This window comes from Talpa occidentalis, unplaced genomic scaffold (assembly GCF_014898055.3).
Source record: "Talpa occidentalis isolate TD23 unplaced genomic scaffold, MPIMG_talOcc4v2.1 talOcc4.7, whole genome shotgun sequence".
Taxonomy (NCBI): domain Eukaryota; kingdom Metazoa; phylum Chordata; class Mammalia; order Eulipotyphla; family Talpidae; genus Talpa; species Talpa occidentalis.
The window spans coordinates 6,319,630-6,338,341 of NW_023605083.1; the positions used below are offsets into that span (position 1 = coordinate 6,319,630).

At 63.4% G+C, this 18,712-nt stretch overlaps 1 protein-coding gene across 2 annotated transcripts in view; it reads right to left on the reverse strand.

Moving 5' to 3' along the window:
* The window catches only part of LMX1B (LIM homeobox transcription factor 1 beta), a 72,718-nt gene extending 57,515 nt beyond the window's left edge, over positions 1-15,203 (reverse strand). For both annotated transcript variants that reach the window (XM_054689271.1, XM_037491473.1), the window contains exons 1-2: positions 15,065-15,203; positions 14,081-14,267 (exon numbers count right to left, since the gene is read on the reverse strand). In XM_054689271.1, the coding sequence (XP_054545246.1) occupies positions 14,081-14,267; positions 15,065-15,203 (326 nt within the window). The remainder of the gene's footprint in view (positions 1-14,080; positions 14,268-15,064) is intronic.
* Positions 15,204-18,712: the final 3,509 nt, after the last annotated feature.

Sequence of the window (18,712 nt, forward strand, 5' to 3'; positions counted from 1 at the left end):
CCTTGGTTTTCCCGGCTGTCAAGCATGGCTGGGATGGGAAGATGCCATGTCCCTTGGCATGAAACAGGCCACAGACACTGCTCCCCCCCTCCTCCCTGCCATGGCAAGTGTGCCCAGTCTATTGCCAAGACAATGTCCAGTCCAAATGGTTCAGTGTAGTCTTGGCACTCCCAGATGCTGGCGTCATGCTGGTGCAGCGCCCCAAAGGCTGTGTGACCCTGGGTGTGTGGTTTTACCTCTCCAAACCCCAGTTCTGTCACCTGGAAACCTGCGTAAATGAAAAGTACTTTTAGGAACGCTTGCCAAGATCTGAGGTGCCAAGGCCTTGGTCCAAAACCTAAACACAACATGCACCCAGGAGGTGGTAGCCCAGCCCATTACAAGCTGAAGCTGTGAGGCCTGAGGGAGTCGCTGCCCCTCTCAGGTCGGTGCTGCAAAATGGGAACTGATCACAATAATAAGGCCTGCCCTAGGGCAGTGGGGAAGATTCAGAGAACCAATTCCCATCAAACCTTTGCCACAGGCAGCACGCAAAGAACACTGGCCATTCATTACAGGACACTCATTCCGTAAGTAACATCGAGCTGTGGCCCAGGTCCACCGCAAGGGCACTGCCCCCTGCAAGGGGCCAGAATCAGTCCTCCCGAAGAATCACTGAACGTTTCCTCCTGAAAGGATGCTTGGGCTCCCGATCCAATTCTGCTCACTAGCTGTGTGACCTTGGACAAGGGACAACTCCTCTGTGCCTGGGTTGTCTTATTGTAACAGGGTGGTCCCATGTAGAATAGGCAGGTTTGTGGGGGTCTGGGGTGCCCCTCTCCCTGTCCTATAACATTATCTGGAAATGTACATAGTAGCAGCACCCTCTCCCCCAGCTGCTGGGAAGGGAGATGACATGCTAGACCAGTACCTGACAGAACAACAAGCCCCGGCTGCGCGCTGCTGCTTGGGCTGCTGCAGCCCTGTGCTCTCTGGGGCTGCGCTGCCCATCAGCAAGCCCCCTGCAGCCGGGCCTCCTCCACCGCTCACAAACTTGGGAAGTGTTAGCTCCTGAGAGGTGCCCCAGTACCCTGCAGAAGGAGGCTTCTGTGGGCTTCCTCTCTGCTCTGTTTCCCCAGCAGCTGGAACACGCCGGAAAAAGCTCCCAGCCTGCTGGGCTTGTCAAAGCAGGGCTGGCTTTACTCGAACCAGGTTTGGACGGTAATTTTGTGGTCATAACAACTATTTTCTTTACATACTCCTACAGAAAGGGGAACCCCCTGCTTAAAAAAAAAAACTTAACTGAAGACACCATCAAGCATAAATATGCTGGAGTTTTTAATAAAAACACGATGGAGGAAAACATTCAAAGCTCAATAATCAGAAGCAATTTGCGTCGTGAGCAGAGATGTGTCATTCCCGCCCCCCACCCCTCGGCTGTGCTCTGCGAGGGACTGGCTTTGGGGCTGGCAACTTTAGACCTATGGCAAAATAATGAACAGCAGTGAGGCTCAGAGATAGCCTGAAAAATATCCTGGAAAAGGAAAACATATGCCAAAGAGTGTGGTGTAAAAGTCATATTTCATGGCTGACTTTGGAGAATGTTAATAAGGATTAGAACCATACTCCAACAGAACAACTATCAGTCAAGGCGGGGTAATTAATTTTGCTTCAGATCTCTGCTTGGGAAAATGAAAGCGGTAAGTGTTTCACAGCATAGAGATTCCACGGCACTAGAACAGCCCAGAGAACTTCCCAAGCCAGGTCCTGGTCCCCGCTGACAGAGACCTGGCTGAGGCTGGCGGCCTCTCCTCCCCGGTCACTGTGTAGATTCGGGGAACTCTGCCGAATCATAACAATATCAGACTCTTTTTTTAAATTTCAGGATTGGCTAATAAATACGATTAAGATAACACATCCCAAACCACATGTCCTCTGCTCAGCCTCCAACATGTGGAGGACAGATGTGTCTTCAGTGTGCAGATGACCCAGCCAGCCGCTCCCCCGAGGCAGGGACCCTGGAAGAGGGAGCCCCAAGAGGTCCCAGCAACCCCCTGGCCCTCTGTGGCCCTGACAGGCTGCTGGCCTCCCCGTGACCCGCCACAGAGAGGACAGCACCAGCCCAGCATCAGCCCTGAGAGGGTGGGAGGGAGCACTGTGCTCACCTGGCTCTAGTCCCGTCATGTCCCAATTCAGAAGTAAAAATCCCCAAGCCCACGTGGTCCATGCGTCCAGAAAGCTCTTGGAATCAGTTCATCACTGAGCACACCTGTCACCCCTTCACAGGAACCAGGATGGAAGGATCTTTCCCTCCTAGTGACCTCAGCCCAGGGATGAAGCCCAGGCTAGTGACAATGCCAGCATCTAGAAGAGGGTTCAAGAAAGAACTGTGGAGATGCCATAAGGACCCCAGCCTGGAGGTGGGCAGTTTAGGGTTCCTCCCGCCGTTCTGCAGGGGTGAGGTTTGGTACAGCCATGGCTGCACCTGGGCTGACACATTCCCATTTCCACTAGGATCTGGAAGAGCCTTCAGCTGGGCTCATCTAAAGCAGCCCCAGGTTCCTGGGGCGGGTGTGGCCCTGCTGTCTCCTCGCTTTGGTCACAAGAGGGTTCACGCAGGCCAGAGAAAGCCAGGCTGTGGGGGTGAGGGCAGGGGGTCCAGGACCTGGTAGTAAGAACAGGGGGCGCCAGCTCTGGGGAGGGAGGCAGCAGGCTCAAAGGCTGGGTGTGGGCAAAGGCTCCTCCCACCCACCCTGACCAAGTGGGGCCCCCACTCGAAGCCAGGCTCTGGGCTGAGCTGTGAGTGAGCCTCCTTCCTAGCCTTCCCTTGGGGCTGGGAGGGAGAAGAAGCCTTCAGTTAGCCCAGGCCAGGCACGGGGGCTCAAACAGGCGGGGGGGGGGGGTAGAGAACATTCTCCACAGTGGGAGAATGAATGAATGAATGAATGTCAGAGGCGGGCAGAGGCTCAATATTACAGGCAGGTTGAAGGCAGGCCACCTCCCAGAGAAGAAAACAGGGACCACAGGCCGGAGGGAGGGGCTCTCTGACCTAGATAAGCCCCAGCGGCCCACAGGGCAGAGGTGGGGTGAATTCTGACCACTCTGCCAGGGCTGGGGGGCCGCGTTCCCAAGCAGTCAGTGCTCAGGCTGCTCTGGGCAGAGAAGGTGGGTCAGACGCTCCCTGAATTGGACAGGGTCAGGCCCGCCTAGTGGAGGAATTCTGTCACTGGTCTTGTTCAGCCGGGCTGACTGGGCGCTGATTCTGGCCCCTGCTGCTGCTCAGGCCCTGGCCTCCCCGGAAGACCCGGCCGCAGCCCCTCCGAGGGGCCCGGCCCGACGGCGGGCAGACGCTGCGCACCCAGGGCCCTGCCCGGCCGGCTGATATGAACCATCTGCGTTGTCTTAGGCCGCCCCTCTGCCCACTGTCCCTCTGAACTCGGCCGGTTCCCGCGGGCCGTTTGATGCCTTGCAGGGTCACAGACCCCCGCACACAAATCACCGCCGAGGGGCTGGGGGTGGGGCGGAGGCGCTGAAACCTAATCCGCAAAGTTTGCTCTGCCGCCGGCTCGCTCCTTCCCCTGCTCACTCCCCCCACCCCCCTTTCCAAACAAGGCTTATTTTTCTTGCCAAAAAAACAAAGTTGGTATCAAGTGTTTGGAGGGAGAAAGTCTCTCCCCCGCCCCTGGCCTGGGAGGAAGCCGGGGCTGCTGGCTGAGCCCGGGATTGCAGAGGGGGCTCTGAGGGGACGGGCGGGAGGCCGGCGCTGCGTTCCTGGGTCCAGCCGCGCCCTGCCCAGCGCCAGCGGCCGGCCCAGACCTCGGCCATCTCAGACTCAGCCCTGTCCCCCCACGGTCCCCCAGAGAGGCAGGTCCTCAGGAGGGCTCTCCAGCCCAGAGCACCCTGAGGTGGAAGCATCACTTCCTGCCCCTTCTCCCTCCCCATAAAACAGCCCTTGCCTGTCGCTTTTACGAGGTGACACCCTGTGCTCGGTCTGCTCCTCCGGGGCTGGGAGCCGGGGCTCCGGAGGGAGGAGGCTGCCAGCAGCCAGGCGGCCCCAGAGCGCTCCCAGGGCTCGGCACAATCCCGGGGGGCTCCCCCCAAGCGCAGCCTAGGAGCCGTTAGAGGAGGCCAAGGAGCAGGACCTATTGAGCCAAAGTCCTCCGAAGTCCCCCTCCAGATCCGCTGACGCCGGGGCCTCTGGCCTGAGAGCCTCGGAGCAGGCTGGGGGGCGCCGGCCTGGTCCTTTGGGGGGGCGCAGTGAGCAGCCCTGGGGGCGCGTGAATTCACGTGTTGGGTGTTGCTTTTGCTTTTGGTTCCTTCGGCCGGTGCAGCAACCCGCAGCCCCCACGGCCACTCGCCCTGCCCGCGGCCTCCCTCGGCGCCAGGGGGAAGCCGCGCAGGGCGGCCCGGGGTCCGCGCGGGGCAACCGGCCGGGCGGCGACGTCGAGGGGTCGGGCGGGCACCCGGCGGGGTCTGCACGGCCAGGGCGCCCCAGGAAAAGGCTGCAAACTGTGGGACCGGCCGGCGGCGGCGGTGGCGAGAATAAAGGCGCCACGGGCCTGGCGGAGACGCGGGTTTCCGCGGGGGTCGAACAAAGGAATTCGCCCTCGAAGAACCGAGCCGCGCAGGCCGCGGGCGCAGGCAGCTCCGAGGCTCCAGAAGCCGCGCGGAGCCACAGCAGCTCAGGGAGCCGACGAACCTCGCCCCGGAGGACCCCAGGCTGGCCTCGTCCCAGGGCCTCTCGCTTCTTGCCAGCCCCCCTCATGGGGGGCGAGTGTGCACCCCGGCGCCCCCTTTTCTGGGAAGGGGGGAAGCGCCGGCTGTGCGCGCTGCCAGTGGAGGGGAAAACAGCTCCCTCCCCTCCAGCATCGCTGCCCCATTCTGCAGAAGCTGACGGCTGAGGCTCCGCAGCCCCCTCCCCGCAGGCCGGGGACACCCCAGCGCGCTGGGAAAGCAGAGGCGCGGGGACCGGGCGAGCCCCCTCCTCCCGCGGTCCTCGGAAGGGGTGGAGGGGACACGGTTGTAAGGTGCTCGCTTCTTTTCTGTGCTTGACATGAATAAGGGGATTAGGACGGCAAGTTTCCGACGCTCACTCGGTGGGACAAAGGCCCCGCGGTCCGAGCCGCGCAGCCTCTGATTAAACGACAGAGCCCTGTCACTCAGCACCCTCCTAGGTACTTGTGTTCCTGACATAATCTTATTAGAAGATAAAACCGGCGAAATCCTTTTCATAATGAAAAGTTACATTTAATGGCTGAGCTCGCCCCCCGCTCCCCCCCCCTGCCCGCCTCCCCCCGTTGCTGTTGGATATGGCTCGTCTGTAATTGGCATTTAAAGCACCAAGTCCGGGAGAAAAACGGGGTTTAGGGTTTTTGTAATCCCCCTAAACTGTCTTTGTTCGAAATCTCCACAGATACAAGTCTGTTAAGAGTAAATATTTGTGGATTGATACAACCACATTTCCCCCCTGCAAACCAAATCTGAAAAAAAATCCGCCCTCCCGCCGCCCGGGCTGGGGTGCAGGAGGGAGGGGGCTGGGGTGCACCGGGAGGCAGCGCAGGGAGCTCGGTTGTCTCAGCCCCCGAGAGCTGAGGGGCTTTGCACAATTCTCAGGCGGGAAAAAGACTTACACTCTCTTGTCAATTTGCCGTTGCCCGGATAAGCACTGCACCCCCCGAACTCGTGGCTTTGGGGCCTGCCCGCAGGGTCGGCGGGAGGCTTTGGGGAGGAGCGAGAGCTTTGCAGAATTCCGCAGGAAAATTCGAACTCTCTGCCTGTCTCACTTCTTTCCAGGGGGTTTTAAGTGGCTCCCAGGGACTCGCTCCGTCTGGGCCGCGGGCAGCCCCAGTCCAGCCCAGGAGAACACCCGGGGCCGCCAAGGGCCCCCAGAAGGTGGAGGACCCCGAAGGCGCTCGCGGGGCTCGATTCCCAGCTCCAGCCCAGCGCGTCCGGGGATCGGATTCCTTCATAAATCAGCGGCTGGGTGAAAGGGCTGCGCTTTAGAAAGGGCAGAGCCGTGTGTGCGTATTAGAGCGCGCGGTTCCCAAATCCGGGCTAAACCCCTGGTGACACCGAAATTCATCAACCGCCGCTGGCGCCCGCGGCCCGGCAAGGAGGGACCCGGGAGCCGCGCACCGGCCGCGGGACCGGGCTTGGGGGTGGAGGGAAGGGCCAGGAGCGGGAACTCTCCGAGAGACAGGTCTGGAGGAGGGCGCCCGGGGAGCCCTCGCAGAGCCGCCCCACCCGCCCGGCCTGCGCCGCCGAGGCCGCGCTGCTTCGGGAGAAAGGCGGTCTCTCTCCAACCTTTCCCCTCTCTGGCAAGGCTCGACCCTACAGGGGATGTGCTGGGGCGAGAAGGCGGAGACCCCCACATCAGCTCCAGGCTCAGCTGTGAGGAGAATCCCCTGTCCAGGGTGGCGAGCAGGATGCAGGAAGGTCAGGAAATGAGGATTTAGGGGTCGTCTCTACTATGGGACCCGCCTGGCGGGTCTGCACATCTGGTCCAGAGTCACTGCACCTGGGCAGGTAACTGTCTCAGCCTGGGTTTCCCCCACCGACACGGGCAGCAAGGTCAGCTTACATGGCAGGCACTCGGTGACCCCAGCTCCTTTCTAGATGCACTGCTGTGGCCTGCCCCTTGGTGGGGGGGGAGGGGGTAAGGCTCTGGTCCTGCCAGTTCACATCCTCGTTGGCCAGGCTCATGAGAAACTGGGCCTACGGGTCTCGGGGCCCATCCACTGGCGGCTCACCGCCTGCCTCCAGGGACCAGTTTCCTGACAGCCAGACTCGTCCCATTGTCTGTTCAAGGAAACACTGTCCAAAGCACCAGCGCCAGACCTGGGTGAGAGCTGGAAGGTGGTCAGGGCCCCTCAGGAGACCTGTTTAGAAGACGCCCTTCTCGGGCCGCCCACACAGGGCAGACAATGCATTCCTGCCAAGCAGGCGCCCCCCGGCTCACTCCCTGGGGCGGGCAGGAAGGAAACACACTGACTGAAGGCCCAGTGCAGGCTGGCACCTTGGGCTTGTTTCACTTTATCCTCAGAGCAACCCTATGAGATTGGAACTTACCGCTCGGAAACCGAGGGCCAGGAAGAGCCGCCGGCCCCTTCCCTACAGAGAAGATGGAGATGTTCCTGATTCCTAATCTGTACCTGCCATCTTGCTCTTTCCTTAGAGAAGATGTGCACCACTCAGGAGCCCTCCATCTGGAGGAGGTAGCCCCAGACACCCTGGTCCTCTCCACCTCCTCCTGTTCAGGCAGCCCCAGGCCTGAGCAGTTGCCCACACCCCACAGTCCAGTAACTATGGTAATCCAGGCATCACATGACAACAGTCCCTGAGTCCAGAGGGAGGTGGCAGGAGAAAGGGAAGCAGCAGTCACACCCAGCCTGTCCCACCCAGCGTAGCTCTTGCTGTCCCCACCACCCTGCGGCAGCACCCCGTATGCGAGTGTGTAGAGGGACCCCTTATGGGCCTGGGTGCTCACCCATCTTTCTGTTCAGAGCCAGTTCTTCAGTGGGTTCCCCACTCCTGCCAGGCCTGGTGGGCACCTTTGTCGCTCTGGGCAGCTCTCAGAACCCCCTCCCCAGCTGGGAACCACCTCACAGTTCCCAGGGAAACCTCTGACAGCACAGACCATACTGGAGGCAAATATCTTTGTTTCTTCCAGAGCCTGAATCGGGTTTTTCCCTCAGCATCAGTCCCCTCAGGTTACCCGGCTCCAGGCTGGCCAGGTGCTCCGCTGTCAGCCAGCAGCCTCCTGCATCAGGGCCAGGCTGGGCCAGGCTCTCAATTGAGATGAAGCCCCCCACCCCCATGTGATCACATATCCCCTGGACCCCTATATTTCTCTACCCCCCCTTTGGGGCCCCAGGGTCAGCAGGGCAGGTCCAGCAGCTGCCAGTCAAGAAACTGAACAGAAATGGATCTAGTATTGCCCGGGGAATAACAAAGGAAGGGCCTACGCAGACATTTATTTGTACTGATCAAGGGAAGCAAAGGTAAGGGCAGCGAGGAAGTGCTGTCAGCCAGGCTTGAAACCCAAGAAAGTTGCCATTTGGAGCACAGTGGCCCCTTATACCCCACCACTCCCGACGCAGCAGTAGTTAAAGCAAACACAGGCCCTTCACTGCCCTGTCAGTTACACCTTCCCCCCCAAATTACACAAACTTTGAAAGATTTTTCTGAGAGAAGATGGATGCTTCAGGAGACTTGAGGTCAAGGCTAGGCTGTTTAAAGTATATTATTAACAAATAAACATTTACTGCAAGAGAGAGAGAGAGAGAGAGAAAAACCCTATAGGCCACCGGGGAACCGAATCGTGTTGCTTTTGGCTTCAAATGACAGGAGACATTTATGACATGAATGGAGAACACCAGCCAGTCGATGAAATGGCAAACGTCCGCCACTTCGCTTCCTTTGCCTTTCGTGAATCAACTTTTTCAAATATGGTTTTCAGCTTTGCCCTTCCCTCACTACCACCACCTCTCCACTTGTGACTGCTGTGGCAATAAATATATATAATTTTGGTTTTGCTCTCTGTTGCCATCAGCACAGAATCGGGGGGTGGGAGAGGGCTGGGTCAGCCAGAGAGCCAGGGCCCCGGTCCTGCGCACCCCCCTCCCCCGCCCGCGTGACTGACAGCTCACACGGGCTCTCCGGAGGAGTGGACGGTCCCCTCTTCCTCCCGCCCAGGCAGCCGGCCGACTGTGGTATCCAACAAATTGGAAGTTATAACTCATGTCGTTGAGAATATCCTCCATTGCTCAGCCTTAACTAATGCCCAAGTTGGAAGGGTTTTTTCCTTTTTGTTTTAAAAACCTCACAGCCGCGGGACGGAGGATGCTCGCGGGGAAAGCACTGCCAGCCCGTCGTGGCTGGAAAAGCCTCCCAGGGTTGGAGAAACCTTCTGACCACCTGGGCCAGTGCGTCTCCCGCATCTTCTTTCTGAGGAGCACACAGATCCCCGGCTCTCCCCCCACACACGCCCTTCTTTGGAATCTCCCCCTCAGCCTCGGAGATGCTGGATGAGCCTTTTTCTTTTTTCCCCTTTTATCTGAATCATGAAAACCACCAGCGTGAACAATTTTCCAAATACACCATATTCTGAGTATGCTTTCCCGGCTGTGTGCAGACCCTGGAGACTCCAATTGTTCCCCAGTGAAAAGCTCTTTGCTCTGAGCCACCTCCACCCCCAGGTTCCCGAGAAGAAGTAGGCCAGCACAGGCTCGCTCTGCTCCCTGCCCTTCCTGACGATGCACAGCTGGCATCTGCCCTCATGCTACAGGCAGAAGTTGTTCTGTCTCTCTGGAGGCGTGGAAGTGGATCGTGGACCCCAGGAGTGTGGAACACTTCTAGAAATCCCACCAGGCACCTAGAGGAACCCTCGCAACCAGCCTGGGAAATGGTATCATTCCCTCCAGTCTGTGGATGGAGAACCGGGGGCTCAGGGTAGGCAGCCACTTGGCTGAGACCACACAGCTGCTGAGTGCTGGTGCTGGGAGGTGAAGCCAGGCCTGCCTCAGAATCTAAATCTCTTTCACCATCAAGGGAGGCAGAACCCGCACCGTGTCCCAACCAGGGGTGCCCCTCGGCTTCCCAGCACAGAGAGGCTCAGGGCCAGTCCAGCACGGCAGCTGCACCGCTGGCAAGGAATCCAGGGACAGTTTGGTGTGGGTCCTTGGAAATAAGGCACTCCTTGCCATTCCTTGCTGACGGTGATAACAGTAACGACAATCATTTCAAAGTATTAACAACATGCCGGGCAAGATGCCAGGTCCACTGGGGAACGTTATCGCCTGTCCTTAAAAGGATACTTTCCCCCAGGTGGGTATGTCCCCATTTCACAGCGGAGGCTCAGGTAGGTGCCAGGGCTGTGTGAGCCTAAGCGTGATTCCAAAGCACGGGGCAGGAGGGAGCTGAGAGTCGCCAATCACATAACCCGGAGGAGATCCCCACAGCCTGCTTCCCCCACTCGAGAAAAATCCAGCAAACAAATTAGGCTCCACGAGCCCAGAGCCTGGGGAATACAGGGTGAGCCAGGAGTCAGCTGTGAATAATGCCTCCGTTCAGCAGCGGAGACCACGGCTTCAGGAAGGCCTTCAAGTCCCCTCCGACCACAGCCAAGGTGCCGGGGTTAAATGGAGAAATACCCTCCCGGGGGCCAGAGGGTCCCCAGACTTGGGCTGGCAGAGTGACCCTTCAGTCCTCAGACCCCCGGGGGCAGCCCAAGTGAGGTCTTTTCACATGGGGGCAAAGGACTGGCTTTTCCTTCCAAGCCCATTCTTGGGGGTGGGGGGCTGGGTCTGCAGCTCTAGATTAGTCCAAATGGGGCTTGGCCAGTTGGGGTTCCCACTGGTGGGGGGCTCCCACATGAAGGCCTGTGGGAGGCCTCCCCAGCTAGGAGAAGCAGCAGCCAGGAGGGTGGGAGCCGGACGCCCCACGCCCCCCACTCCCCCAAAACACACCCCGCACTTCTCCCGGGCTGGTGCGGGAGGAAAGGTGAGCCGCCCAGGAAGGCTCTTCCCGGTGTAAACACATCCACGGAAAGGAATGTGCTGGAAGTGCGGGGCTGGGCCACTGGAGCTGCAGCCAGCTGGGGTAAATTTAGACAGAAAAAACAGTCACCCCAGGACTCAGACGGCTTTTTGTGAAACTCGGAGTCTCCCGGGCCCCCTTCTGCTGAGGCCGCGCATCCTGGGCGGGAGCGCCCAGGGGGACCGTCCGGGCGCAGCGCAGCCCCGGGCCGGCCGCGGGGAGGCCAGGCCGCGGCGGGCCCCGGCAGCGCAGCAGGCGCGGGTGGGCGCGCGGCCGGGCAGGGGCCGGGCCCTCCGCACACGGGGCTCTGGGGTCGCCAGACCCGGGAGCTGTCTTACAAGCGATCAGACTCCATTTTGTGACAGATTTTTGGACTCCCACCGACCCTCCCCCCTTCCGGAGCCTCCTCCAGGAATTCGCCACCTCCTCAGGATAGAAACCCTTTCCAGACGAGCGACAGACGCAAGACAAGACTTACATAATTCTACTTGGCCAAGCCGCCCAGAAAGAAAATGGGGGGTGGGGTGGGGTGTAGGTTGGTGTGTTTTGTTTTGTTTTTTTTTTTCATGCTGCTCAGGTGGAGGAAGGAGAGGCGCTGCAGCTTTGCGTGGAGAGGCCGAGCTCCCTCCCGGCGTCTCACCCGGCCTTAGCAGGAGCTCGGGCTGCGATGGGCCAGGAGAACGATCCAAGGCTTTTATTATTATTATTTTTTTTAAAGAACAAACCCCCAAAATTGCTTACGGGGCTGGGGGGGTGGGGAGGAGACTTTTCGAGTTATGCAAGAAAATGCCCCAATACACGTCTCGCGCTCTGCCCTGCCCTTCCAGGGCGAGAGGGGAGATTTTCTCAAATACTATTTAAATGCGCCCGAACGTCAATTAATCACCCCTGTGGTGCGTAAAATAACGTGGCGCTTCTGAGTGTCAGATCTTAACACACAAACGCAAAGGAAGAAGAGACGCCTACGAAGCCAGCAACCTCTTTCTATGCACCGAGCCCAGCAGCTCCTCGCAGGACGGAGACACGTTTTTCAAAAGTTCGGGGGTAGGGGGTGGTTTGCTAATTTCCCAATATCGCTGACGCAGACTCCACAAAATCAAGAAGGCACGTTTCTGCGCCCCCTTGCCTGGATGCTCGTCTGAAAAGCATTTACACACAGATGCAATAAATATGCATCTGCGATCCTCAAAGAAAAAAATCGTGAACTATATTTTTATTGTGCAGAGAACATCGCTTCCCAGTGAGCTCCTGCCTCCCTCGCTGGCCGCTCTCCCTGGAAACGCTGATGCGCCCGACTCCCCGGGTATGCGTCCAGGGATTTCCACCACCACAATCCCTCCTCAGCCCCCAACCCGCCCACCTAGTGCAGATACCTAACTGGCATTATTGGAAGAAAGAGGGGTGAGGGAGGAGGCGCGGGAGGGGCGTGAATAATGCTCGCCCTCAGGCTGCAGCCGGGGAGGACCCCTCTCGGGATTCTGGACCCGAGAACGCCCTGCTCCAAAATCCACTCACAAGCCCCCGCCTCCTGCACCCTCTTCCCCTGCACACAAGAACCGAGCTCTTAGGTGACCTTATTTTTCTTTTTTAAAACAAATATTCTTCCTAGCGAACAATCACAAATGTTTAATGTCTAATTGTTTTGTAAATGAGGGGTTGGCCTCTCAGCTGTAAGGAAACACTCGGATCAAATTTGTGACTTCGCAGTTTCTGTGTTCTGAAGAGCCAGGGCACATTCTCTCCTTGTTTTAAAGAGAAGCTTCATAAACTACTGGGAAGATGGGGTGGCGGTGGGGGAAGGTCAGGCAGATATGCACAGAGGTTGGAAAAAGTCTTTCCATATGCAAAAAAATAATTTTTTTCAAAAACCTGCACGAATGACTCGGAAGCCATTTCCAGTGGTCTGGACCTCTTGCCCTCATGTGCTGAATTTTCCAGGCTGGTGGCTGAGTGGGAAGTGGTACTGCCAGACCCGAGCTGGGACTGCCAAGCAGAGCAAGCTAAGGGGTGCGGGACGGCAGGGTGTGGGTGGGCTGGAGGTTGGGGAGCCCTGCGAAACCACATCCACTTTCTGTCTTATTTGTGCCGCTCTCTGCCTGCCTGGCCCCGCACCTTGTCTCAGCACTAGAATTCCACCGGGACACAGCACACACTGACCAATGGCACTGTGCCTAGCCTGGGGTGCTCCGTGTGGAGGGGGAGTCCTCAGCTGGGCTCTGGGACCAGAAGGAGAGCCGACTCTGACTGGGATGCATTCCTTCCCCAGAACCCCCAGTTGGCAGGAAGAACAAGGCACAAAAAGCAACCCCTGCCAGGTCACTAGACCAGGAAAGTAGAGTCAGGTTAGAGGCTGGCATGGGGCTCACCAGCGCCTTTCAGAGTTGAACCCCGCGCCCTCTCTGGGGCTCCCACTATTTCCAGGCCTCAGACAAGCTGCTCCGCCTCCAGTCAAGGTCTGTGTTCAGGACAGTCCCTGGACAGAGCAGGCAGGTTGCCTTCACCACTGGCAGCTGGCAGTCCGCAGCCCTGACCCCCCAGGCTTGGGCACCCGAGTCCCTGACCACCTGAGCAGCCCCCATCTGAAAGGGTTTTTCAGGTCTCACTAGAAAGTTCTCACAATCGCCCACTTGTCTCTGTGATGCGACCCTGGGGATCCCACACCTCTCTGTCTCCCTCCCAGTCACACAGCCACAAAACCCAGAGAGTCAAAGAAAGAAACTGCATCGAATTTTATGTATCTCAGATCCTTTCCCAGACAAATCCGTGGTCTCTGCTAAAAACAAAAGTGACCAGGTACAGCTCTGGCCTCAGTTCTCAGGTCTGGGCTAACTAGGGGCACAGCAGGCCACCCCCTCCCCAACGCTTTCACACCACCGGAGAGAGACCTGCTGGGAGGGCTAACTTGGTCAGGTCCTCATCCCCATGGGGAGCCCCAGATTGTGGTTTGCCACCTCTTCAGGTCCTCTCCCCAGACCCCTTCTCCAGCCAACAAAAATCATAAGCGCAACCTTCCCGCATGGAACGGTCTGGGGAGGACACTCTTCTCTCCATCAGGGACTAAAGGTGCAGCAGAGGAGGCGGGCATCTCTGTGTGCTCAGGTACTGCATCACACCAGCTACTCCACCTCCTTGCTCCCGGAACCCCAAACTCCCACAAACCCCGCCTCTGGGCTGGGGAAGCACACTGCCAAGGCCTGGCTCCCTACACCACTGCTTTCGTTTGGAAATCATTTTTTGATCCCCAATTCAGGCCTCCGCGGGGCCAGGCCCTGTCCCGGGATGCGGCATCATATGCACCGTTTCACCAGGGGCCTTGTCTTGTACCCCAACTCTGCCGCCGGGTGCTGCTTCCCAGACAAAGGGTGGTACCTAGTGCCGGCTGGAGCCTCCCTCCGGGTCACCCCACCAGTGTGGGCCCGGCTGTGAGGGTTCGCCCGGCCGGAGACGCTCGGCCCGGGGAGCCCTGCGAGGGGACGGCCCTGCGGCGGGGAGCAGGGCCGGCGGCTGGGCAGACGCGGGCCGGCCGGCAGCGGGGCCGGGGTGCCCGCGGCGGGAGGGCGCTTACTGTTGGTAGTCTTGTTTGCAGTAGAGTTTGCGATCCCGGAAGTAGCAGCTGGTGGTGAGGGCCTGCTGACACGCCGCGCACTGCAAACACTCCTCGTGCCAGGACGACTCGTTGACTCGCATCAGGAAGCGGTCGGAGATGGGCCGCTGGCAGCCCTCGCACACGGCGGGATGCGGGCAGTCGGAGCCTGCGGCGCACAGGGCAGAGCCGCGCGGTCAGCGCCCACGAGCCGGCCGCCGGGGCCCGGCCGCGCGGTGCCCGCGGCTCCGCGTCCCCCGCGAGGGCTGCCCCGGAGCGCCGTGCGCCGCCTGCGCGCCCACGGCCGCCGCGCCCGGGCCGGGCCGCCTCCCTCGGCCGGTCGGTGCCGGAGCACGGACGCCAGCGGGGAGAGGCCGCCGGGCCTCCAGCGTCGGCCCCGCGCGGCGCGCCCCTTCTCCCGAGGCCCGGCGCGGGGGCTGACACCGCCGGGAGCACGCGCGGCGCGGGGTGGCCGGCCGGGACCCCGGCCGGGGAGGCGAGGTTGGGGCTGCCCGCTGGTGACACGCCCCAAGGTGGCTTTCGTGGTCTTCTGTCCCCAACCACCGCCCCCCCCCACCGGGTTTGGGTTGCCCAGGGGACATTTTCTTCCTCGTAGAAGCTCCCGCTCCCCAAGGGGCCTGGCACCCCCACCCAGCGCGGTGAGGCGACTGCTCGGTCCCCCACCGGCCCTGACACCCGCCTCCTGACCCCGCGGAGTGGCGGCTCCAGGACGGGGCGGCGAGGATGGCGAGCGGAGCTCGCGCGCTGGCCTGTCCCCCTCCTCCTGAGCGCCGTCCCTGCACCCCGTCCCCTCGGGGCGCCGGTCTCCGCTGGCGAGCTCCCCAGGAGCGCACCCTGCTGTCCCGCAAACCGTTTCCCGGCCCGGCCGGGCGGCGCGCCCGCGTCCACTCGGGCCCGAGCCCCGCGCCTGCCCGCGCCCCGTCGGGCGCCCGGCCCCGCGCTCACCCAGCAGCACCCCCAGCGTGGCGGGCCCGGGGCGCAGCGCGTGCTCCTCCATCTTGATGCCGTCCAGCATCTTGGCGCAGTCCGTCTGCCCGCGGGGGAAGCACCGCTCCAGCGACTCGGGACCTGTTGCTATATCCATGGGGCGCGGGGCGCGCCGCGGGCCCCGCCGGCCAGGGTGCTCGCCCGCCCGCCCTCCCGCCGGCCCGCCGGCCCGCCCGCCGCCGCCGGGGCCCGGGAGCCGGGGAGGCGCGGGGCTGCGGCCGGGCGGCCGGCTGTCCCGGGCGGGCGCGCAGCGGCGGCGCGCGGGCCCCGGGCCCCGGCGGCGCGCGGGCGGGCGGCGGCGGCCGAGTCCTCGCCGCGCCCCCGGGCCGCCGCCTCGCGCGCTGCCTGTCACCTGCTCGGCGCCCCGGGCCGCGCGGACGCGGCGAGGAGACCCGGGCGGCGGGCGCGGCGGCGGCGGGCGCGGCGGGCGGGGGAGGGGGCGGGGGTGCAGGGGCGGCCCCGCGGGCCGGGGGGGCGCGGGCGGCGCAGCGGGGTCCCGGGCGGGGCGCAGCGGGCCGCGGGGCTCCGGGCGCGCTCCCCGCGCTACTCCAGTGCCATGGTGCGCCCGCCGCGCCGCTCGGTTTAGAGCCGGGGCCGGCGGCGGAGGGATACCCGGCCCGCCGCCTCACGCGCCTCAAACTTCCTGACATTTGAACTCATTGGCGCGCCGCGTATCCCTGCGCCGGGATGCGCCGGCGGCTCCACGTCAAATAGTGCCGGCGCCGCCCCCCCCGCGGGCGGGCGCCCCGCGCCCCGGCCCGCGCCCCGCGCCCCGCGCCCGGCCAGACGCCCGGCCGCCCGCGGAGGAGGCCCGCGCCCCGCCCGGGGAGAGCCCGCCCGGGACGGGGCAGCGGCCGCCGCGCGTCCCCTCGGCCTGGGCGCTGGCGGGGCCCGGGCCGGCTCCGGGCGGCGCGCGGGGCTCCGAGGGCTCCGAGGGCTCCGAGGGCTCCGCGGCCCCGGCCCGACCGCCGCCGAGGTAGGTGCGCGGGCGGCGGCGGCCCCTCCCCGCGGCCGAGGCTCCGCGCGGCGGCCGGGCCGGGCTCGGGGCGCGGGGTCCCGCGGGCGCGCGGCCCGGCCCGGGGACGGGAGGGCGGCCCGGCCCCGGCGGGGGCTCCGGGCGGCGCCGGCCGGGGAGGCCGAGGAGGCCGAGCGAGGCCCGGGGCGGCCGCGGAGGGGCGGGCAGGTGGGAAGGTCAGGCTCGCGGTCCTCGGGGGCCGGGCCGGGCCGGGCCGGGGTGGGCAGGCGGGCGCCGCGGCGCGGGACCTGCGGGGAGGGGCGCGAGCGGCCGCGGGGGCCCCACGGTCGGAAGCCCGGGACGGCGAGCGTTGGGGCGCCCGAGGGGAGTCGGGTCGGCGGGTCTCGGCGCGGAGGGGCCGCGCCGGGCGGGGGCCGCGCTCGGCCAGCAGGGCCCGCGCGCCTGGGCCGCCGGAGCCGACGCCGGCGAGACGGAGCGGGGCCCGGGCGCCCGCACAGCCCGGCACCCGCGCGCCGCGCCGGCCGCTGCGTCCCGCCGAGCCACAGCCCGCGGCCGGCCGGGCGGCGGGTCCCCGCGGACGGCGGCCCGCCCGGGAACTGGGGGGCCGGGGCGGTCGGGGAGCCGGCGCGCACGGACCTGGCGAACCGCTGCGGGGCGGCCCCCGCCCCTCCCGGAGCCGCGCAGCGGTGCGGAGCGGGGCGGGGGCGGAGGGCAGGGGAGGCGGGTCCCCTGACCCCGCTGGAGGCGAGAGGGCGGATCGGATTTGGAGCCTGCGGGAGGCTCGGTCAGAAGTGGCCCCCTGTGCCGCGGGGCCCCGCGGAGGGGCCCGGCTTTGTGGGGGATTAAAGGCTCCCGCCCCGGCCCGGTACCTGCCTGTGTGTCGGTGGGTGTCTGTGTGTCTGTGCGGGCGTCGCTCCCTCCCCCCGAAGCTCTGGCGCGCGGGTGCGCCCGGGGCGCTGGACACCTCCAGTGTTCTGTGTCCCTGCGACTTTCGGGGCTCAGAGTGTGTGAACCTGGGGCGCATCCCCCTGCGTCCTTGCGTGTGTGTCTGGGTGCGAGTCTGTGGGCATTCGATGCCCGGGGCTTCTGGGTTTGGAGTCTTTGTGTGTGTCCCTCTGTCTGTCCCTCTGTGCGGTGCGCACTTCTTTGTGCGCCTCTCGGCCGCCGGGTCGCGCCGGGCTCCTCTCCTGCCCGCGCGTCTCCGCGCCACCCTTGCTGGTTTGCACGTAGGAGTTTCTGATACTTGTGTGTGCTCGTGTGTCTCGCAGAGTTTTGAGGGTTTGGGGGAGGGCGGCGTGTGGCTTTGTGCGCGCGCGTCTGCCTGTATGTCTTCGCCTCTTTGTGTGTCTGTGTCCAGGAAGGGGGGTGAGTGGATGTGGAGCTTCTGTCACTCGCCCCGGGCCCCTGCCCTGTGCAGTCTTCCAACCTCGACCCTGAGCTCCGGCGCCCGGGCCTGGGCCGCCTGGGCCGGCATCTGGGGCGCGGGCGCGGCTGCCTCCGGGAGCAGCCGGGCGGGCGAGGCTCGCGCGCGCACAGCCGGAGGCGCAGAGTCGGAGGGCGGACGGGCCGTGCGCTTTCTGCCCTCTGCTGGCAACGCGGCCTCCCTGCACCGCTGTCGGGCGGCGGCCGGCCGGGCTCAGGGTCCTGGCTCCAGGCTTAGACCGCGGCGTTCTCTGTGAGGGCGCCCCGGGGTCCTCTTCCACCCCAGACCCTGGACTCCAGACTCCTCCGAGTCCCTTCCACCCCTTCCCGGCTCTCCTACCCCCCACCTTCCCAGTGCCCAGCTTCTTCCGCTCCGCACGTCTCTTCGACGGAAAGGGGCCTCCTTTGGCCGGGCCTCGAGGTTTTGTGAGCTTCCACTGGCCGCCAGAGCCCAGTGGGGCCTCCTGCTGCCCACGGTCTCGCTCCTGGGGCCTCCTGAAGTCTGTGTCTTAGCGCAGAAGACGCGCCGGGGGAGACTCCCCTTTCGGGAGTCTGGGCTGGTCTGTCCTGTGTGCACAGAATCTTGGCCGGCTCAGGCCGCCAGCACCCCTGCCTTCCTCACAGCCAGCGGCCAGCTAGCGTGGGGACCGGGGAGAGTGGCGCTTAGGGCCCGGGAAGCCGTGAGGTGTGGGGGCCCATCCCAGGTGCGGGGTACCTCTTGGTCTGGGGGCAGGACTGCTTAGCCCACAAACCCCGGGGCTCCTCTGCCCTTCTCTGTATTCACTGCTGATGTGTCCCCCCGCCGCCCCCACAGTCTGGCTCACCCTCTAGGCCCAGCTCCTTGCCCTTCGCTTGCCTCTGCTCCCATGCCCTGGGTCCTCGCTCATGGCCGCCAGAGGCCCCTGGTCTCTCCCAAGCACTATCCCGGCTCCTGAGCAGCTTCCGCCGTTGAGAGGAGACTGGACAGCGGAATGGGGCCTAGGTAGGGAGTCCACGCAGCCCTGGGCGAGGTGGCCAGCGCCACCTTCCTCCAGTGGTGGGATGGGTACCTGCTGATGCCCCTGGGCACCCTGGGCCCGTGGTGGCAGCCCTGCTGGCCCCAGTGCATTCCGGCCAGTCGGGATTCTCTCCGGTCAGACTTAGCCAAGAAAGAGCTTCTGATTCCGCCCCACCGTGCTGGCGGTTTGGAATCCCTTGGAAAGAAGAAG